Genomic DNA, 24,244 nt, shown 5'->3' with positions numbered 1-24,244 from the left:
GAAAAGTTTGTATTTGTCGGCAGAACGGTATCTGTGAATTTTGGCAAACAACCTTTTTGGAAACTTTGAAGAGCATAGTGTGTATAGTTTTAAGGGCTCCTGATTTTCTGGGGTTATGGCTTCAGAAGGAGATGAGCTTGGGGGAGATTAGCTCTGCAACCCTGTTAATCCATGTTAGAGGGGCCCAAGGTGAAAAATTTAGATTTATTTACTGAAAACCCAAAAACAAAATGTTTTATTTTATTAAATACAACTTCAAATTTATTTATCCTCCTCTTCATCCACAACACACTGAATATCAGGCCTGAGTTTCTTTCACTTTGCAAAAAAAATAAAAAATCAAGAATCCCAATGTAACACAACAGTGACATTTTCCTTGTTTTAAATATTCTGCAACTTTACTGAGAAGTGTACATGTATACTTGACCAGATTTTGTTTCTCTGTGTGTTACTGTAACAGTCAAGTACAAAAGATTTCCCTGCAAGAATATATATATGCTGTAAAGGTTTAAACAATAAGTGCTATCTGCTGTTTGACCGTTTTTCTAGCTATCCATTCTATAATTACTGTGTTATAGCTTATGTCATATAACAAGGGCATTTCACTTTTGTTTTGATTCACAGTAAATATACACATTATATCCACAAATTAGTTACCTAATACCACTTCATTGATAAAAAAAAGCTCCCAAATTTCAGTTTTTCATTTTCCACTTCACTGTGTAGGGATGCCATCAGCTGGTTTGAGAAGAGCTTACTCATAATTTCAGACTGCATCACGCAGGTCTATGCCACAAACTCAGCCAAGCTGCTGGATCTAATGAAAAAGCATTAGTTAAAAAACTCATGGCAAACATGAATTATCACAATTATAACTGCAAAGCAATATTATTAAGAGTGTGTATTTGAAAATATAAAGAGCGGAGTATGCTTAGATTGAAACACACAAGCTACATGGAATTTTTCCGGCGCACCTACTGTATGCATAGAGTGAATACCATACTTTTCCAAGGTCAATACTTTATTTAAGGGAGGTGGAGAAGTTGTCTATTTCTGAGGTTGTTTTCAATAGTTCTTTGAGAATATCTGATAATATCTATGCATGTTAGTCCCAATACCTTTTCTTCATATTTCTCAGGTGCTCAGTTACAGTTTAAAGCTATATTAGAACTATCCACTGGAAATCTGCCAGTTATTTTATGGAATTTTATATTTAGACTTCACCTAAATTTTTCTCACACAAATTTATTTTTTATCAGTAGAAAAGTCACTTTAGCGATAAGCTTAATATTAATATCAAGGTGAATATTTCAGTTAGAGACTTAAACCCACCCTACAACTATTCACTAAAACTAGGTGTTGCATTAAATTCTTCACATACCAAACAGATTTATAATGATGTCTTTGTAATCCATGCTGGTTCTGCTAGCTGTACAGTTCCATGATCTTTACCACTCACCTCTGGCACTTACGGACATTAAGTTTTTATCTAGAACAGACTATTTTTATTGGGGGGGGGGGCACATGAAAAAAACAGCTTGTTAAGGAGGGATGAACACATTCTGTCAACTGTTACATTACAGTAAACATGTTATTTTTTTCACTGTAATAAAATTAATATCCACCAAATATTCACAGATTATTTGATTTATGGAACCAAGGAACATACACACACTATATCATGCTAACACAATCTATAATTCCTGACTGAGTAAAACAAAAAAATAAACTAAACACATTTTACTACATTAATCATTGATAAATTATTTTACTGTCTCTGTACCTTTGACAACTTAGTGGGAAGAATTACGTCTTTGATGAGCTTCAACTAGTGCACTGAAGTCAGGTGTAATTCCTGATACTGCTATTCATAGTACAGCAGACAGACGAGCATCACTGAGAGAACATATGTATCTGGATTTGTTGAATTTCATTACTGAGAATGCCTGTCCGTTTATGTATGTTGATTCAAGTTGGACAAGCATTCCCTAAGCTAGTTTTCTCAAGTGTGGGAAATTCTCCTTTTTGAGAGACTTGTAGAATGTAAGTAATGGAACTTAATTGAATTCTGCCAGGAGTATGTATAAGTTCAAGTTGTACCTCACTGGGGTCACTGTCCACATTACCTGGATATGGTGAACATTTCAGTCTCCACTGCTTTGAAATCTTCCGAGTGGCTGGAAAACTCACCATGCAGTTCCTTAAACGTGGGTGCATATCTGTTAAGTTGATCAGCAGACAGATTCCTAACTCTCAGTAAAGGAAGGTATGTCAATGTGTTCCTGTCTACTTGTTGAGAGAAAAGCAGCAGCTTCCTCATGAAAGCCTTGACTGGGCTGTGCATATAATGTGCAAAAAAGACCTTTTTCTTGCAATTTTGTATTCATTCCATTCATAAGTGCAGTCACATCAACATCAAATGCTAAGTCTGATAACCACTCAGTGCTGCTTAGTTCATGGATGGGTTTTCCTTTCATTTAACAAAAGTCCTAAACCTCTGATTTTAGATCCCAGACTGAGCACTTTGCCCAGACTTAGCCATCTGACAGCTGTGTGGTAGCCCAGATTAGTGTTATCAGTCTCATGCTCCTCCAACAGTGTAACAAACTGTCTGTGATTTAATGCCCTAGCCCTGCTGAAATAAATATTTATTACAACATGAACCACACAATTAATTTTCAGCACTGATTACATAGAACGTTTTGTCACTTTTTCCTGCATCCTTTTTAAAAGTCCAACATTTTACCTGTCAGATTTGGAGAACCATCAGTTGTCATACCTTTCCCATTGCAGTCCCAACATTTGCAAGCATGTACTGACTTTAGTAAATAAATCCTTATCAGTTGTTATATCTTTCACTGACTGAATAGATGTAAGTTCCTCTGCCATTTCAAAGTCTTTTATTATTCCTTTCACAAAAATCAGCAGCTGTGCTGTGTCACGAACACAGCTCTCATCCAAGGCCAATAAGAAGAAGAGAAGTTGACATTTTCCATCATGCATTTCAGCTGTAGTACCAGATTCTCCGCAATTTCCTCAATCCATCTTGTAACCATTCACCATGAGAAGGACAGAAGTTCAAACATATCCTTCTTCTCTGGGCAGAGAACAGACTATATGCACACTCTCTTCCAGGTTTCAAATCAGTCAGATGCTGCACTTCTGGAGCCGATATCAGAACAGACTAGCTATGGTATTTTTCACCTGATCGCTTCAAGATGTGCCCAGACGTAAGTGACATAAGTCGCATTTTTCAAACATTGTGCCAAAAGTCAGGAGCTAAAAAGGAGAAGGGCTTCAAACTAAACTACTCAAAAAAATTAAAGGAACACTTTGAAAACACATCAGATCTCAATAGGAAAAAAAATCATGCTGGATATCTATACTGATATGGACTGGGTAAAGTGTCAGGAATGAAAGGATATTGTCACATCACTTGATGGAAATGAAAATGATCCACCTACAGAGGGCTGAATTCAAAGACACCCAGAAAATCAAACTGAAAAAATAATTTGGCAGGCTAGTCCATTTTCCCGAAATTTCATTATAGCAACTCAAAATCGTACTCAGTAGTTTGTATGGCCCCAACATGCTTGTGTGAATGTCTGACAATGTCGAGGCATGCTCCTAATGAGATGACAGATGATGTCCTGGGGATCTCCTCCCAGATCTGGACCAGGGCACCACTGAGCTCCTGGACAGTCTGAGGTGCAACCTGGAGGCATCGTATGGACCAATACATAATGTTCCAGATTTGTTCTACTAGATTCAGGTCTGGCAAGTGTGGGGGGCAGTCAATGGTATCAGTTGCTTCATCTTTAAGGAACTGCCTGCATACTCTCGCCACATGAGGATGGGCATTGTCATGCACCAGGAGGAACCCAGGACCCACTGCATCAGCATAGGGTCTGACAATGGGTCCAAGGATTTCATCCAAATACCTAATGGCAGTCAAGGTGCCATTGTCTAGCCTGTAGAGGTCTGTGCATCCCTCCATGGATATGCCTCCCCAGGCCATCACTGATCACCCAACTGGTCATGCTGAATGAGGTTACAGGCAGCATAACATTCTCAACGGTTTCTCCAGACCCTTTCATGTATGTCACATGTGCTGAGGGTGAACCTGTGATTTGTGAAAAGCACAGGGTGCCAGTGGTGGACCTGCCAAATCTGGTATTCTATGGCAAATGCCAATTGAGCACCACGGTGCCGAGCAGTGAGCACGGGGCCCAATACAGGACATCAGGCCCTCAGGCCACCCTCATGAAGTCTGTTTCTGATTGTTTTGTCAGAGGCATTCACAACAGTGGCCTGCTGGAGGTCATTTTGTAGGGCTATGGCAGTGCTCATCCTGTTCCTCCTTGCCCAAAGGAGCACATACTGGTTCTGCTGATGGGTTAAGGACCTTCTACGGCCCTGTGAGGCTCTCCTAGAGTAACTGCCTGTCACCTGGGATCTCCTCCATGCCATTGAGACTGTGCTGGGAGACACAGTAAACCTTCCGGCAATGGCACATATTGACCATTGTACCATCCTGAAGAAGTTGGACTACCTGTGCAACCTCTGTAGTGTCCAGGTATCGCCTCATGCTACAAGTAGTGATACTGACCATAGCCAAATGCAAAACTAGTGAAAAGACAGTCAGAAAATATGAGGAGGGAAAATGTCAGTGTACTCCACCTGTTAAACCATTCCTGTTTTGGGGGTCATCTCATTGTTGCCTCTGTAGTGCACCTGTTGTTAATTTCATTAACACCAAAGCAGCTGAAACTGATTAACAACCCCCGTTGCTACTTAACTGACCCGATCACTATCCCAGAGGTTTCACTGACTTGAGGCTATACTCTGATTAAAAAAGTGGTCCTTTAAGGTGACGGTGCAGGGGGAAAGAAGGTAGAAAAAACAAAACAAGAAATCTAAATATCTGAGATATGCAAATGAGTGATGGATGGAGAAGGAGGAGAGGAGAGGTTGCATGTGAAAATGAGATCAAGTTGATAATTTGTCAAATGTGTAGGATGTGATGGGTGCAGAGAGAAAGAAAAGATTGATGTTGAAGTCTCCTAGAAGGACAATGGGACCTAAGCATAGGGATACAGAAAATTTACATGCAGACCTGAAGGATGACAGATCACAATGAGAAACAGGTTATAGGGGAAGGTTACTTAAATGGGATGAAATTCAATGGAAAAAAAGCTAGAAGGTGCTAAGAAGATCAGGAGCAGTATATATCCTGTTAGGAGACAGGAGAAGACCAGTGCCAGCACTTAATCTAAAGGCACATGGAGTTTGAGAAAACCTTTAAGAGTAGGAAGAATCAACAGGAGTTACTGAGTTACATGAAGTGACATACGTTTCTGTTAGAGCTAGGAAGTCAAGATGAAGACGAGAAATATAGGCAGTGATGAAATCAGCCTTGTTGCAAATGGAGTGACAACTCTACAGTCAACTAGAAAGACCTTGAGGGAATATGAAGAGAGATTAGGTTTGAAGGAATGGAGACCTGTTCAGCATGGGAGGCAGGCATGGTAGCGGGAGGAAATAACAGAAATGAGGAGTGTAAGTGAGGAAGACATGCTGCAAAAATGAACGTCCACGAAAAGCAAGAAGTGCAGATAAGCTAGATATTAATTATTATCACTGCTTCATTTGAATGATCAAAAGACAACTGAAAACTGCTTGCATCAGAAAAGTATTGACTATCTAAAAAAGAAGGACTAAGAATAATTCTTGAAGAGCACAAATATTAGTAGGTAAGACAGCTCATAGCAATATAATAGCAAACTCAACAGCCAATCAACAACATTGCATAGTAGATAGAGACAACTAAGCACATTGATCTTACCTGAATAACTCATCAACAGTGCCTCACTTTGAGGCTGAAGTAGACTCAGGATGAAGTAGACACAAAACTGAGAGCAGGGGTTTGTTCAAGAAAGCAGGATTAGTGTGAAATCCAGTTAAAGTAAATTGGGATTTACAGACATCAGGCTAATTCCATTCCAGAAAACCTGGATTTAGCCAAACCTGCATGTTTCGGGAAACAGATTATGCCAGAATTACATGATCCATGAGGCCAAACATGTGGATAGCTTACTAATTCTGCTTTTCTGACAAAATTCAATATAGTTGCTGGGGCAACCAATGCTGTGAAACTAACCTACAAATAGCAGAGTTAAAGTGAAGGCCTAATGCTTTGTGGTCATAAGGGGTATCTAATCAGAAGATCAAAGTCTATAAATGTCTGGTCAGAAAAGCTGATTCCAGGTCAAATATTCAGTATTTCAAGTTAGAATAAGGTAACCATATATAGCAGGTGCTGTGATTCCTCTGTTGCTGATTTGTACATAAATAATTAACCTTTGGTTTCTTTTGGCATGTAATCATGGGACAATACAGGGTTCAGTGCAGGCAGAGTAACATTTAGCATCTCTCACAGTAATGACCAGGTCAGCTCAATGAACAATATTTTCATCATACATAGACTTTTTTGCTATCAATGATATAGCAAAAATGGAATACAATGCTTACTTGTGGGCATACAATGTTTCAAACAGAGTAATATCATCATTGGTACATTTTGCCCAAGGCAACAATTTACCACACAGGGTATTATATAAATTTCACTGATTAACTGTTTTGGCAATTCATTCTTTCAGTGATATTACTCCACATCCTCTCCCTGTCCTTGGTAACTTCTACTGCTATATTATTCTTCCTTTGTTGGATATGCCAATTATCTTTAAGCATGGCCTCTAGCACCTCTTGCTCTGCTGGCATTAACATTGTTTCCTCTGTTTCTCAGACTTGCAGCACATAGTTATTTGTCTGTTCAATACTCAACTCATAAAGGCTTGTAAATTTTGCCATGAATGCATGTTAATTCAGATAAACCTATGTGGGATTGTGTGAGCCGATTAAAATCTTGTGTTTTATTAGATTAGACACCCTACCTTTTATCCTTGCAAAACAGTTTAAATACCTAGGGGTAAACATCACAAGTAAACATAAAGCTCTTTATCAACAAAATTTCGCTGTCTGCATGGAAAACATTAAGCAAGACTTGCATAGATGGCTGCGGAAGGGCTGGCGCCCTTCCTAGGCTTTGTTTCCTGCCTTGCGCCCTGTGTTGGCTGGGATTGGCTCCAGCAGACCACCGTGACCCTGTAGTTAGGATATAGCGGGTTGGATAATGGATGGATGGATGCATAGATGGTCAACCCTTCATCTCACTCTAGCTGGAAGAATTAACACTGTTAAGATGAATATTCTTCCTAAGCTTCTTTTTTATTTCAAAACATTCCAATATACATCAATAAATAATTTTTAAGCAATTAGATTCAACAATAACCTCATTTATTTGGAACTCAAAACATCCACGTATCCAAAGAGCGACCCTAGAAAGACCAAAGGCAGAAGGTGGCATGGCTCTACCTAACTTTCAGTTTTATTACTGGGCAGCAAACATACAAGCTATAAAAACCTGGACACAAATAGATGAGCATACACAGGCCTGGTCCACAATTGAACTAAAATCCTGCAGCACTTCTTTATATTCCCTGCTTTGTGCCCCAATAAATGCAAGTTATCGCCAATATACTAATAACCCAATTGTGCTTCACTCACTCAGAAAAAGGAACCAATGTAGAAAGAATTTTAAGATGGAGAATCTTTTATCTGTGGCACCTCTGCAAGAGAACCACCTCTTTCAACCTTTGCAAACATATGCAGTTTTTAATATCTGGAAAAAAATTGGGAGTAACTTGCTTAGAGATCTTTATATAGACATCTTTGCATCCTATGAACAATTACATTCCAAATTTAACATTCCAGCTACACATTTCTTTCACTATCTTCAAATTAGGAACTTTAAACAGAACCTGCCCGATTTTTCTCATCTTGCACCCTCGTCCATGCTGAAAAAAATATTACTCAATTTCAAGGACTCAGACACCATCTCTGCAATATATAAAATTATTTTACAGTCCCTTCGTTTCAAAGATCCAAGAGGACACTGGGAAAAAGATCTCTTAATCAATATATCAGAAAAGGAGTGGAAAGTAACAATGCAGAGAATTCACTCGAGCTCCATATGCACAAAACATACAATTATTCAACTCAAAATTATATATATAGCACATCTGTCTTGCCTAAAACTCTCCAAAATGTTTCCAGGGCAAGATCCAACCTGCGAACGCTGCAATCAAGTTCCAGCCTCACTGGGTCACATGTTTTGGTCCTGCACCAAATTAACATCATTCTGTACCAAAATTTTTAATTACCTTTCAGACAGCCTTGGTCTCACAATCCTTCCTAACCCATTAACAGCTGTGTTTGGGGTTCTTCCAGATGGGCTTAAAGTGGAGAAGGACAAACAAACTGTGATTGCATTCACTACACTTTTGGCACACAGACTTATTTTGCTAAACTGGAAGAATCCTAACTTTCCTCTTTTAAGTCAGTGGGAAACTGATGTTTTATACTGTCTGAAATTGGAAAAAATCTAATACTCAGTTAGAAGATCTGTACAGATTTTTTTCAAAACATGGCAGGATCTAATCAGTAATATTTTAGAATAAGCTCTTAAAGCACAGAGGAAGCAATTATTTCTGCATTTCTTTTTCTTCTCCATTCATCTCTATTGGTTTATCAAACGCATCAATTTAGGTATGTTTACAAGCCTTAACTTTTACTCCACTGGCCATGCTCTTTCTCTCAGGGATGGGGGTCGACTCGTTCTCAATCCTACTTTTTGTAAAAATGGATTGATTTGTATGGAATGATTACAATAAAATTAATAAAAAAAAATAAATAAATGAATAAATAAAAATTAAATCTTGTGTTTTGAAGAATATTTCAGTAAACAAAGAAACCATCATTGCTGGTAAACGTATTGTAACTTAAGGCACAAAAAAATTGGCACTACAAAGCTGGGCAGGAAAGACAAATTTGTGACTTCTCACAATGAGATACTAAGATGGCTCACCACTAACTAAGCACTGAAAATATTTACTTTGTCTGCTATCACAATTAATCTTTTGTTCATGGTCATGCGGAGATGTATTCCACCAAAAATACAGTAACTGTGATTAAAATTTGCAAAACACTTGAATATAATTCATCATATCACATATAGTATATGATTGATGATAGAAGAGTTTATATAGTTGAAATAATTTTGCATTTGAAATGGAAAATTGATGAACAGCTGGAATACTGTACTTATATGTAGAGAAATAAATTTCCTGATAATGCATATCTTATTCAATAGAAAAAATTTTAGAAAATTTTTCTTTATATCTTACAATTAAAACTTCATAATATTTGCAGCCTTAGATGAGACTCTTATTTGAAATTTGTAAACCTCTTTTAACTGGGGACCCGAGCCCTAAAGGCAGGTTAGATGATTAGATGTCTGGCCGCTCCCTGGCAACACAACATTTACAGAAGACAAACTGTAAATGTTGTGTTGTTTAGATGACAATATTTACCCAATCAAAGGACTTTCTAACATATCTCATAATGGCAAATTGAACTTATTGAAATTTATTTGCAGGAGATGCATAGTAATGAAAAGGTTTATTTTAATTCTGTTGTTGCTGCAGACTAGTGCAAAATATTTGTATTTCTTATTTTACCATTTTATAGTAACCGAAAAGGAATGGCGCTGTCACTGCAGAGCAGGGTCACCTGTAGGTTAGCAAAAGCTATTCATACTGAATAGCATATTTTCACGATATGCCAAAATAAATGACATATAATAATAATAAATCATTAACAGATTAAACTCAGTTTGCTTTGAATTTACCAAACTTTAGAAAGGTTCAGGATTATAAATAAGGAAATTCCATTTTTTACAACATAAAGGACAATAATATTGGTAAAAATGTTTTATTTATAAATATAAAATAAGTGTTATGATTTAGTATAGTAATTTAACTATTTTTTATGCTTTCAAGTGAGTGGTCTAATCTCATAAAATGTGTGTTAGGTTATCCTGTAACCAAAAGGTACTGTTCCTGTTATGCTTGTTGTTTGCTGGGATGATCGACAGTTCATTATGTGCTAGCTATTCAGAAACGCGAGACAAGGTTTACTGTAGACATTCAGCAGGATGCCCATCAGCAGCATTAAACATTTAAAAGGGGACAGGAGCTCTTATGAAAAATGTTAAAATATACTATTTAAGACAAGGTAAATGAACTGCATTGATTAATTATTTTTGACTACTTTATTCCTTATCTGGTGCAGTTAATCAAGTGAATAAGGTTAAGCAACCATTAATACACTGTCCTTTCAAAAATCATCAGATCAGCAACCCAAGAATGTCTCTCTCTCACCTTTACTAAACCTTACACAATGTGCTTACATTGCCATTGCTATACGTCAGGAATCTATTCCTTATTTAGAATAACACTGTAAAAAATCAGTGATATTACTACTGGCTACTAATTGCATTACTTTCACATCATTTTACCGTATCATATGATTTCACAGTAAATGTTTTGTAATGTAGGGTGTGCTACAGGTTCACCAGTTTATTGAACAAAAATGATCATAAACCAGCTTCCATAATCACAAAAAAATCTTCAGCATACATAGAAAAATGAGTTTGCTAGCCATCTTTAAGTGTTTGTTTCCCACAGTGAAAAAGTGTGATGGTCATCAGGAACCATGTACAGAGTTGCTTGCAAAGGGGATGCCAGTCAGTCAGTCAGTCATCTCACAACCTGCTATATCCTAACACAGGGTCACGGGGGTCTGCTGGAGCCAATCCCAGCCAGCAGAGGGAGCAAGGCAGGAACAAATCCCGGGCAGGGCACCAGCCCACCACAGGGCACACACACATGCCAAGCACACACAAGGAACAATTTAGGATCGCCAATGCACCTAACCTGCATGTTTGGACTGTGAGAGGAAAATGGAGCACCCAGAGGAAACATACAAACTCCACGCAGGGAGGACCGGGAAGCGAACCCAAGTCTCTGAGGCAGCAGCACTACCACTGTGCTGCCCCAAAAAGGATGTTCCTTATGCAAATATATTAACTTTATACAAATGTATTTTTCTGTGGTATTGTGACTTTACTGCAATACAACAATTATTCATAAAAAAGTAGTGTGCACATTAAACAATTTATTTGATATTAACAGCCATGACACTTCTTGTGTAAGTTTATGTGCATTTATGTATTTAAAATCATTGTTTTAACCACTTATTATACTAACATTTTTTCAACATAAAAATACACATTTAATGTAATGTATTTTTAGAGTTTATTTTATAGTGTATTCACTTACTTTCCCTACAATTTGCATCCAATTGAATTCTTTAGATCCCTAAAGTTCTCCCCCTCGCCACATGACTAATTAGTAACTTGCTCTTTGTGTCTGTGCTTCTCTATGTGAATAAAAACGTCTTTATGCTTGGATGACATCAAATAAGGTTCCAATAGTGTACCTGTAGCCAGATGGCCTTTCCTGCTGTGATAATAAATAATAATGAATTACATTTATATACACAGTGCATTTTTCAATACAGTATTTTATCATGAAAAATTACAGTTAACTCCTCTGAAATGCTGGAAATTTTACAGTGTATTGTTTCATTAACAACACATTTACTTTCTACTTTACTTTTTTAGAATGATTTATGTGTGAAATATGCATGAAATCAAACAATAACTTTAATTGTTTATTGCTCAATGCATTTGTTTTTCCAGGTATCCGAACTAGGCACTGTCCTCACCATTACAAAAGAAGGTATGTATGAGGTGCTCATCTTTTTTTATGCTGGAATAACCTAAACAATTAACTATGTTAATTTCGATTAGCTTCATTCCTGAGCATAATTCTAGTCCCCAAGCCATATGTGGGACTAAACTTTTAGACCTTCTGCAATGAATGCCACCCAAGAAGGGTAGCCTGTGCACATTTTCCCACCTAATCAGGTGTGAGTGAAAGGTTCAAATTAAGGTTAACACCACCCTCTATTTTGTCTTAGGACCTTCCCACCCTTTAAGAAGAAATCTCTTGACAAAATTCAAGAAAGAAAACTAGTTAATATTTGAACAGTTGTAATAAAAAATACTTAAAACATAATATGAACATCCAACAAACAACTGCGACACACCCCAGAAAACTATTTGTACAAACTGTTATGAGTCCTGCTACTTTAGGAATTTTACATTGAATCTAAAAGCAAAAACAGCTCTAACAAAGCATAACAGTCCAGTTTAAATGTTAATGGTAGAAAGTGTGGTATGTGAATGGGGCATCAAAACAGATGACAAAGTTTATAGTCAGAACTATCAGCAACATGCGAAACTGGTACAGTCTCACCAGGTTTAGCATTGGGTGGGGCCCATGTTCAATGTCCAGAAAGTTTTTTTTTCTCCAGCTGCTTACTGAGCACACCTCTTGAGATGGCCACCCTTTCCATTATTAACTTCTAAACCAATGATCAGCCAGTCTTTGTTGGCGAGGGTAGCTACCATTCAATAAATCTGCCAATATGTATCTTTTTGAACATATACAGTATACTGTATAATATTGAAGCAAGTCTTTGCGGTCACTTTTTCTTCTTTTTTCCTTACTATTTTACATTTCTTTTAAAGGGCTTCCAAGGGAACAATCATGGTGAAGGCTCCTATTAGGCACCACTTCTCTATCCCATACAATTATCAGTTAACATCAGGACAATGAAACAAAATAATGACACAGGCAACAGAGAAAAAAGAAGAATGAACAATGTGACAGTGTTACACTTACACTGCCCTATCCTACGATCCTCACTCATTCTCTAGTGTCAATAGATTTTAACTTACCTTTGAATTTACTTTTCCAATACTTAAATGGATCACTAATTCACATATTAATCTATTTTAGATATGTATAACTCATCTGTTTCAGTAGGGTACTCTACGTACCATTAACCTATACTTCTCTATCCTACACCAGAATCTGGGCCATGCATAAAAATAATCTGATATTCTCAGTCTTATCCAGTTAGGCATATTGCACAGACAGCACTTCAGTGAAGACCTCCTGGTTACTTCTTCCTCTAAATGTAGAAGAATTCAGAGAGCTTCTTTGAAAGGCACATAAAGTGCTGACTCTTGGCATTCAGCATATCCTGTTGTATTGTGCCAAAATGAGGGTTGGTTTCTGTGAAGAAAAACATTTTTGCAAAAATCCTGGAAACACCATATTTTCTCATAAGAAACATATTACAACATGTTATCCCCATCCAGACATGCAGGTCCTCCACATTGACATCTGTTGCCTACCTCTATTTTGTTATACATTGTAATAAGTTATGAGATGAGTAAGTTATTTTGGTGTCCAGTTTAAATGTATTCTTTTATTTGCCTGGTTACCAACTTACTAAACCTTTACTTGCTGAATGCTTATCGTTAGTTTTTATACTTTACCGTGTAATATAGTATAGTGAGATATGGTGGTGAATTTCTGTTATTTTTCTTCAGACCCAGAAAAGTTGCCACAGGAAAGTTACTGCATTCAGGACAGTATGTCTAACTTTCTCTATGCAAGAGATGTGATTTTAAAGGTGAGTTAATTTAGCTAGATTTCTCAATTTGTTATTCATATAATTTTCTCAATTAGCATCTGCATAGTAATATATCTTTGCATTAAGGTTCACAATAAACTAACTTATTTATTATTCCGTTTGTTTTTTTTTTTTAATTTTCTTATTTGTAACAAGGATTTCCTTCTAGTTCATGGGGTAGTGTAGCTTGCCCGGCCATTTCTTAAAAGGTTTTTCTGCTATGCTGCAATTGAGTACAGTATATACTGCCACTCAGGCTTGGGTACAGTCTTGTAGATTGACTGTTTGTCTTCTGCCACTCTCTTAACTGTAGGGTCAGTGTTGTACAGTCTGAGTGTCTGTACAGTCTTTACACATCCAGGGTCTTGGGTCCAGTGTTTTTTATTTTTATGTCATAAATCTAATTTACAAAAGAGTTTATTAAAATATAGTCCAATTAGGAGTATGAGAACTGTGAAATCATCAGTTTTTCTACTTAATAGAATCTGTCTAAAACACATAATATCCTTTCATCTTGCAAAGAGCTTATCAACCTCCACCATGTCAATCAAACTACTGTATATGCACTTAATTTTCCTTCCATACACTAATGTTTTATTTGGCTAAAAAAATTTTTAAATTTGAAATTGACAAATTGTCAAGTATAAGAATTCTTTTTATTTATATAGTGTTTTACTCACTACCCAAAACACTTTGCAAACTCCACACGGGGAATAACTGGGCGGCAAACCCATGATCATCTTATTGCAAAGCACAGCGCTACAATTACACCACCTGTGCTGCATAATACTGTGTTTGATAATTTAAAATTACAAACACATAATTTCAAAAAACAAAGAATATTAGCTGCAGGTTAATAGATAGATAGATAGATAGATAGATAGATAGATAGATAGATAGATAGATAGATAGATAGATAGATAGATAGATAGATAGATAGATAGATAGATAGATAGATAGATAGATAGATAGATACTTTATTAATCCCAAGGGGAAATTCACATAATCCAGAAGCAGTATACTGATACAAAGAAACAATATTAAATTAATTAGTAATAAAAATGAAAAAAATTAAAATAAAATTAATGTTAGCATTTACTCCCCCGGGTGGAATTGAAGAGTCGCATAGTGTGGGGGAGGAACGATCTCCTCAGTCTGTCAGTGGAGCAGGACAGTGAAAAAAGTCTGTCACTGAAGCTACTCCTCTGCTTGGAAATGACACTGTTAAGTGGATGCAGTGGATTATTCATGATTGACAGGAGTTTGCTTAGTGCCCGTCTCTCTGCCACAGATGTTAAATTGTCCAACTTTAATCCTACAATAGAGACTGCCTTCTTAACAAGTTTGTCCAGGCGTGAGGCGTCCTTCATCTTTATGCTGCCACCCCAGCAAACACTACATACTATGAAGAAGTTATGAACTCCCACTAAGCAATCAGTGCTTAAATTGATTGAGTTTAAAGGAAAATTCCAAACTTTTTGCATTTTTTCATCAAATGCAGTCTTTCTAATTCAATCCTTGCTTTGAGTGTCAATGGCTGATCATCATCCTCGTAGCAGCCATAGCAGGATCGAAGCATGCGAGTGGAGGGCCAACCAACCATATGAAGAGAAGTGCGGAAACAATGCTTGTCAGTAACGAGGCTCTCATTGGAGTAATAATTAGATTCATCTGCGAACATCACATTCAAATATACTTGATGCTGGAAAACAACTAAGACTGAGCACACCGTTGATTAAAGAATCATCAATGCCACGATCAGATATCACAGCTGAGGTACCATTACCGGCACGTACCATCACAAAAACTCATTTCATCATAGACTACTACCACCATTTCTAATTACACGTAGGTTGAATGGTACTAGGCATTATTTATACTACTGTAGGAATTTCTGAAGGCTCACAAAATGTGTTTCTCTTGGTTTTTCTGTGCGTTTCTGATGTGACCAAAGTCTGGGCCACTCTGAGGTTGCTTCTAGGTTTCATGTGGCCTGTGGTCCAGCATTCGAATAGGCCAGATCTAGAATGTACAATTTCAGTCCCCTCTGGTTGTGTCAGACTATAAAAATACTTTAATACACTAATTAAAGTGAATTGTTTTTCTTATTTATGAGTGTCTCTGAAAATTTGTTTTATGCCTTTGCTGTTAATTTTTTTGCAAAAATGAAAAATAGTAATTAAGCCTTAATCTCTTTTCTGCAGAATCACACTGAGTTCATGGTCTCTGCCCTTATGAAAAAACATATTATTAAATTAGTTTTAAGTAAATTATTTTGATAAATGTTTATGCACCTAATGTTGATGATGAGGAATTTATACAAAATTTATTTGCATCCATTCCCAATCTGAACACTCATAAAGTTATAATGGCTGGGGACTTTAATTGTGTTTTAAATCCACTTTTAGATAGGACTTCCTCCACAGGGGGAACAGTATCTAACACTGCAAAGATAATTACAAAGTTTATAACTGATCACAACTTATCAGATCCCTGGAGGTTTTTAAACCCAAATTCAAGAACATATTCTTTCTACTCACCAGTACATCATTGCTACTCAAGGATTGATTACTTCTTTATAGACAATAACTTCTTGCCTAAGATTAAATCTTGCAAATACGATGCTATTGTTATTTCTGAACATGCACCTATGATCTTGGAGCTAAAATTACTAAGCCCCACACACTCACCCGCAGATGCGCTCAACCGCTTCTATTAGCTGACGAGAATTGTACAGAATTTATATCCAAACAAATCAAATTCTTTCTAGAGACAAATACATCCCCCGAGATCTCTGCAGGAATTCTCTGGGAAACTCTTAAGGCCTTCTTAAGAGGACAGATTATCTCATATCTTTCCCACAGAAATAAATCCGAAGCCAAGAAAGTAGCAGAGATAAAAAGCGAAATTACTAAAATAGATGAAGAACACGCCAGACTACCAAGCGAGACTCTACATAGAGGAGGCAGGCTCTACATTCAGAATTAAACCTCTTGACAACTAAAGAAACTGAACAACTAATTTACAAATCCAGACATCATTACTATGAACATGGAGAGAAAGCTAATAAGCTTTTAGCTCAACAAATTCACAAGCAAGAATGCAATGCAATCTCGGTAATTACTAACACTAATGGAGATAAAATCATCGAACACAAAAATATAATGCACACTTTCAGAGACTACTATAAATCCCTATATACTACTGAGTTTAAAGAAGACAATACACAATCTAATGCATTTCTGGATACATTACAGATACCACAAATAGACGCTATTAGTGTGGAGGAACTTGATAAACCTCTGGCATTATCAGAATTACTAGATGCTATAAAGTCACTCCAAGGTGGAAAAGCAGCAGGCCCTGATGGCTACCCTGCAGAGTTTTACAAGAAATTCTCCGCTCAGCTAGCTCCCTCCTATTAGCAACATTTACAGAAGCCAGAGATAACCAATCTCTCCCACAAACCTTTCGCCAAGCACTAATCACTGTCTTTCCAAAACAAAATAAGGACTTATTACAATGTGCATCATACAGACCAATTTCACTTCTGAATAACGACGTTAAAATACTCTCTAAAATCATAGCTAGAAGGATGGAGAAAGTGCTCCCTCGTAATATCACAAGACCAAACTGGATTTATTAGGGGCCGACACTTATCTTCAAATCTTCGACGCCTGTTTAATGTAATATACTCACCAACTAAATCAAACACCCCAGAAATATTATTATCATTGGATGCAGAAAAAGCATTCGACATGATTGAATGGAAATACCTTTTTACTACATTGGAGAAGTTTGGGTTTGGCCCGAACATTTGTGCATGGATTAAATTACTGTATACTAACCCAGAAGCTTCAGTTTGCATCAACAACATTTGCTCAGACTACTTTAAACTAGAGCGTGGCACAGACAAGGATGCCCTTGTCACCACTGCTGTTTGATTGCCATTGAACCACTGGCAATACATTGTCGAAATACTGATCAGATAAAGGGGATTAGCAGAGAAGGACTGGAACAGAAAATCTCATTATATGCAGATGACATGGTACTGTATATATCGGACCCAGAAAATTCTGTGCCTGCAGTCTTAGCAGCACTCACAGAATTTCAAAAGATCTCTGGTCTCAGAATTAATCTGAATAAAAGTGTACTCTTTCCAGTGAATTCTCAAGCATATAATATTAGATTAGACACCCTACCTTTTATCATTGCAGAACAGTTTAAATACCTGGGGTAAACATCACAAGTAAACATAAAGCTCTTTATCAACAAAATTTCGCGTCTGCATGGAAAAAATTAAACAAGACTTGCATAGATGGTCAACCCTTCATCTCACACTAGCTGGAAGAATTAACACTGTTAAGATGAATATTCTTCCTAAGCTCCTTTTTATTTCAAAACATCCAATATACATTAATAAATCATTCTTTAAGCAATTAGATTCAACAATAACCTCATTTATTTGGAATTCAAAACATCCACGCATCAAAAGAGCGACCCTACAAAGACAAAAGGCAGAAGGTGGCATGGCTCTACCTAACTTCCAGTTTTATTACTGGGCAGCAAATATACAGGCGATAAGAACCTGGACACAAATAGAAGAACATACACAGGCTTGGACCGCAATAGAAGTAAAATCCTGCAGTACTTCTTTGTATTCCTTGCTCTGTGCTCCAATAAACACACGTTATCGGCAATACACTAATAACCCAATTGTGCTCCACTCACTTAGAATCTGGAACCAATGTAGAAAGCATTTTAAGACGGAGAAGCTTCTTCTGTGGCACCCTGCAAGAGAACCACCTCTTTCAACCTTCACAAACATATGCAGTTTTTAATATCTGGAAAAATTTGGAATTAACTTGCTTAGAGATCTTTATATAGACAACGTCTTTGCATCCTATGAACAATTACATTCCAAATTTAACATTCCAGCTACACATTTCTTTCACTATCTTCAAATCAGGAACTTTGTTAAACAGAACCTTCCAGATTTTCCTCATCTTGCACCCTCATCCATGCTGGAAAAATTATTGCTCAATTTCAAGGAGTTAGACTCCATCTCTACAATATATAAAATCCTTTTACAATCCCTTCCTTTCAAAGATCCAAGAGGACACTGGGAAAAATCTCTCAATTAATATATCAGAAAAGGAGTGGAAAGTAGCAATGCAGAGAATTCACTCAAGCTCCATATGCAAAGCATACAATTATACAACTCAAAATTATATATCGAGCACATCTGTCTCGACTAAAACTCTCAAAATGTTTCCAGGGCATGATCCAACCTGCGAACGTTGCAACCAAGTCCCAGCCTCACTAGGTCACATGTTCTGGGCCTGCACCAAATTAACATTATTCTGGACAAAAATTTTAATTACCTCTCAGACAGCCTTGGACTCACAATCCCTCCTAACCCATTAACAGCTGTGTTTGGGGTTCTTCCAGAGGGTTTAAAGTGGAGAAAGACAAACAAATTGTGATTGCATTCACTACACTGTTGGCACGCAGACTTATTCTGATAAACTGGAAGAACCCAAACTCTCCTCTTTTAAGTCAGTGGGAAACTGATGTGTTATATTATTTGAAATTGGAAAAATCAAATACTCAGTTAGAGGATCTGTACAGACTTTTTCAAAACATGGCAGGATCTAATCAGTAATATTTTAAAATAAGTTTATAAAGCACAGAGAATTTTTAATTTAGGTATGTTTACAAGCCTTAAATTTTACGTTATTTGGCTTGCTCTCTCTCTCAGGGTGGGGATCGATCTGTTCTTAACTAATTTTTTTTTTGTAAAACTTGATTGCTTTGTATGGATTGTAATAAAATTAATAAAAATAATAATAATAATAATAATAATAATTTAGTTTTAAGTATAACTTTAACATATACCTGATGCAAAAGTGGGACCTTAGCAGTTCTAATACTGGAAATGCACATTTTAAAAAGGGGAAACATAACTACTAAGACAGAATTTTAAGGAATGAAGCTTAATGTATAAAGGCCCTATCACACTACACAAATTTCCAGCTATTTTCATTTACAGATTCTATTTACATAATCTCAGTGAGTTATGTGCAGTCACTGTGTTCATCTATGACTGTCTGTCATGTAATCTGACATCTCCAGCAAATTAGTCCAATCAGTCTGTAACTGGCAGTGACAAAATTAAACAGGATTTGAGTACTTACCTGAAAGTACTGTGCATGCAATGCATCACCAAGAATTAGGGAATGCATGTGCTTTGGACCAGAATAGATGCTCATCTGTCTGATGTCTCATGTTTTATATCTCACAAAAGAAAAGAGAACAGAAAAAAAAAGCATTGAGATTACAGCTCAACTCCCAACACCTGTAAAACTTTTATACAGTACCACTGTGGTTAGGAAGCACTTTACTGGCTATCAGAAAAAGGGACAAGGTCATGATACTTTGGAAATTTGAGACTTTTCTAGAAAGTTGACACAGTGTAACACAGTTTTGTCATCTCCCATAATTCCAAGGTGTATAATTTGACATCCTCAGGTTATGAGATCAGCAGCTGAAGCTGTCAAGGATGACTTTACTACAAAAGGAGCACTAGAGTGATTAGTTTATTTAAGCCAGCAGTACATTACATGATTTCTAGTTAGAGGGGATATCAAAATTCATGACTGCACCTGCTGGATCTTGTAGCCTTCAGGATGTCAGATCACATGACTAGAAATCACAGGAAATGCCGGGTTACAATAATTTATTCCTGACAGCACCAGGCTTTTTTGGTGTGGCTAATTCAGATGTGATCCCATCCCTTTTATTTCTTAATTCTGTCATGGTATGACAAACATGAGACATCGAACATATGAGCCTGTTTGATTTTTTTCAGGCCATGTCGCAGACATGTATGACTGAGTTACTGAGAATGTCAAACTACTCACAACTGGTGGTTATTGGAGCATGCCACAGCTGCCCCAGATTAGCTAAGATTATGCAAGTGAAGTCTGTGACAGAAAATCACTATAAAAGTCATTCATTGTGAAGGGGGCTTTAATTGGCAGCTTTAGTTTTGCTCCTCCCATTACCTAAGTAAGCAGTGGTTAGCATTTTTCAGCACAGCAGACAATCTCAAATAGGTTGTGGCTGGATTAATTGTTTAGCCAGGCCTGTCAATCCCATTTTGGCAATAAGAATTATTCATTCTGATGAATGCTTTCAATAAGCTTGAATCTTGGTTTATCCATTATTGATTTATTTATCATGGATTTTTCGTTTCAAAATGCGCCAAACATTCTCTATAGGAGACAAATAAGGGCTGCAGGCAGGCCAGTCAAGCATCCGCACCCTCATTTTATACAGCCATGCCTTTGTCATGCGCACAGTATGTGGTTTGGCATTGTCTTGATGAAATAAGCATGGGCGCCCCTGGAAAAGACGTTGTCTTGAAGGGAGCATTTGTTCCTCCAAAACTGAGATATACTTCTCAGCATTGATGGTGCCATCGCAGAAGTGCAAGTTACCTTTGCCGAAGGCACTGACACAACCCCATACCATGACAGACCCTGGCTTTTGGACTTGTATCTGGTAACAGTCTGGATGGTCCTTTTCCTCTTTGGTCCGCAGCACACGGCTTCCATTTCTTCTAAAAAAGATGTAAAAAACTGATTTGTCTGACCACAATACACGTTTCCACTGCACAATGGACCATCCCAGATGCCTCTGAGCCCAGAGATGTCGACGGCGCTTCTGGACACTATTTATGTAGGGCTTCCTGTTGGCACAGTACAGTTTTAGCTGGTATTTCCTAATGTAACTACGTACTGTAGTGCTTGAGAGTGACTTCCTGAAGTAGTCCTGAGCCCACGCAGTTATATCATTTATTGATGAATGACAGTTTTTAATGCAGTGCCGTCTGAGGGCTCGGAGATCACGGCCATTCAGTTTAGGCTTGCGCCCTTGGCCTTTGCGCACGGTAATTTCTCCAGATTCCATGATTCTTTTCACTATGTTATGCACTGTAGAGGGAGAAATGCCCAAATCTCTTCCTATCTGTCTTTGAGAAACGTTTTTCTTCATCATTTCAAAAATTTTTGCCCGCACTTGGTGGCAAACTGGTGATCCTCTGCCCATCTTTGCTCCTAAAGGAGTAGGCCTTTCCTCGATGCTGCTTTTGTACCGAATCATGATTGCAATCACCTGTTAACATCAGCAGTTTCAAATCACATCATTATTTAGTTATTATACCTCATTACTACCCCTGAATTGCCCCCATCTCAACTTTTTTTGGAATGTGTTGCAAGCCTGAATGGCAAGAATGGATGTTTATTTACAAATCAAATGATGTTGACCAAAAAAAAACATGAATTATCTTGTGTTCATACTGTCTGCAATGAAATAAAAGTTAAGGGAAATTTATAAATTACTGCTTTATTTTTTTATTCACATTTGCCACACTGTCCCAACTTTTTCTGATTTGGGGTTGTGTGTGTATATATATATATATATATATATATATATATATATATATATATATATATATATATATATATATATATATATATATTACTATATACAGTCAACCCTCGTTTATCACGGTTAATCCGTTCCAGACTCTGCGATAAATGAATTTCAGAAGTAGGATTCTTTATTTATAAATCAAATATTTTGCAGTTAGAGCATAGAAAACCTGGTTACGACCTTCTAAATACAGTATATATATATATATATATATATATATATATATATATATATATATATAAAACTATATTACTATATATATATATATTACTATATTACTATATATATATATATAAGAAGATATATACATTTTTAGGTTTTACCTAAGCTACATTAGATCCAGCCCACTGTAGTAAAATGACAAAGTGCCTCAGTTTCTTTAAAGTGACTGTACTAAAATGAGGTTTATATTTTTGAAGTACAACTAAGTAGAGCAGACATATAATTTAATGGCACAGCACATAATTTAACAGATACATTTAGTCTTATCTCTTATAACAGCCTACCCATCTTCACCTTATCTCACATCTGTACATGCTTTGGTGTCTGACTCAGCTATTGCTTCACTGGTATGTTTCCTTGCATATGGCAAGGGAACACAATATTTATGATAAACAAATACAGTAATGTTTTTATTTGCCATTACAAGGAAAAGATTTCCAATATTCTTTTGTTTCTTCTGAATTAATCATCTATGTGCAGGATTCCATAAAATGGTTAAAAATATTATTTTATACTGTGCAGTTTTACTGCTGATTTACTAATGCTATTGTGTTAATTTCCCTTTTGGATTAACAAAGTTTATGCCTTCATGATGATAAATTTTGAATGCAGAAGGCCACGCCTGTTGAAATGGAATTTATTAGGTCTGGTGCCTCCTTCGACTTAATGCTTTGTATGTGTTTTTTTACTCAGGTGTCACTATGAATCTTATGTTACCCCCCTGGAGTAATGGAAATAATTCAAGATTTCTTGATTTTAAAACTTTTATGACCAAGATATAAAAGTGATTTTCTACTTTTTGTTTCTTACTTTTCCTCAAAATGCCACATTTTATTGTTTCTTTTCCAATTTCAGATCAAAAAGCCAATGCTCTTCCTACTCCAGTTCAAAGGACAACAAAGAGCAGCTATGAGAAACCCTTTGTTTCTAGTTTCTTTCTATTCCTGTTTTGTTTAAGTCAGACAGTGGCTCATAGTTTATTATAGCTTCTATACAAAATGTTTACCTCATAATGGATACTTACTATACTAAAAGAGGCTTGCACGTACAGTAGAGTGTTGTTAAGCTAAGGAACAAAAAATATAGCAAGAAAAAAATATTTTCTTCACATTTTTTTTTTAACCTTTCCCTTTAGGCAAAACATTATACTGAGCTGTAATTCTATGGTGTAAATTATTCTGTTATTAGTGTACTTTGCCATTTTTTGTTTAAAAGTGCATATTAAAATAAAGACTTTTTTATTGCAAGAATAAAATACTGTGATATTTGTCTGGAGTCTGTATCTACTGAAAACAATAAACGATGCAATATCATTACCATAATGAACAAATTGCAGCTGTGGTCAAACAGTAGATATTAAAATTAGACATGTGTTTGGGCTGAGATGTAAATAGGACACCAGGGGAGAATAAAGAACATTTTCTCCAGCAAACATTTTATGTAAAATGTCATGATCCCTCTAGAAAATCATATCTGCCTGTGTGGTAAATAGTTGTTTGGAGTTTGTTTCATGATATATGATCAGCGGCCTAAAATACTGAGCACTGCTGTAAAATGTCAGCTATCCTAAATAAAATAAACAAATGTAATGCAATTTACCTATTTATATAACAAACCTGATTAAGACACTCTGGGCTATGCACACAGAATGTTGTTTTGTAGCAAATCCCAAGTTTTGGGAGGGTGCTAATGTCACTAACAGATTTAAGTAGCAATGAGGTTGCTATGCTTTTAAAACTTGAGATGGATGGAATCAGGCCATCACCCAAACCCTACTGTATTTTCAACCTTAACACCCAAATAAAACAACACACACAATATAAATGTCAAATTAGATTAAATATATCAAGCAACATTGACCAAACACAAGCATTACCTTATAGGTACAGGTAACAATCCAAATCAGATTGCGATTCAGACCTATGAATACTTTGATCTTCACCCTATCAAGTGA

General features: G+C 36.6%; 1 gene segment (V, D, J or C); it reads left to right on the top strand.

Annotated features, from left to right (window-relative positions):
• LOC120532747 overlaps nucleotides 1-23,139 on the top strand; it is a 57,013-nt gene extending 33,874 nt beyond the window's left edge. The window contains 3 exon segments of the V gene segment in view: nucleotides 11,723-11,762; nucleotides 13,487-13,569; nucleotides 22,984-23,139. Coding sequence covers nucleotides 11,723-11,762; nucleotides 13,487-13,538 — 92 coding nt within the window.
• The last annotated feature ends 1,105 nt before the right edge of the window (nucleotides 23,140-24,244 follow it).

This window comes from Polypterus senegalus, chromosome 7 (genome assembly GCF_016835505.1).
Source record: "Polypterus senegalus isolate Bchr_013 chromosome 7, ASM1683550v1, whole genome shotgun sequence".
NCBI classification, from domain to species: Eukaryota; Metazoa; Chordata; class Cladistia; order Polypteriformes; family Polypteridae; genus Polypterus; species Polypterus senegalus.
Note: the sequence above shows the minus strand (reverse complement) of the source record. Positions and strands in the feature narration are given on the sequence as shown.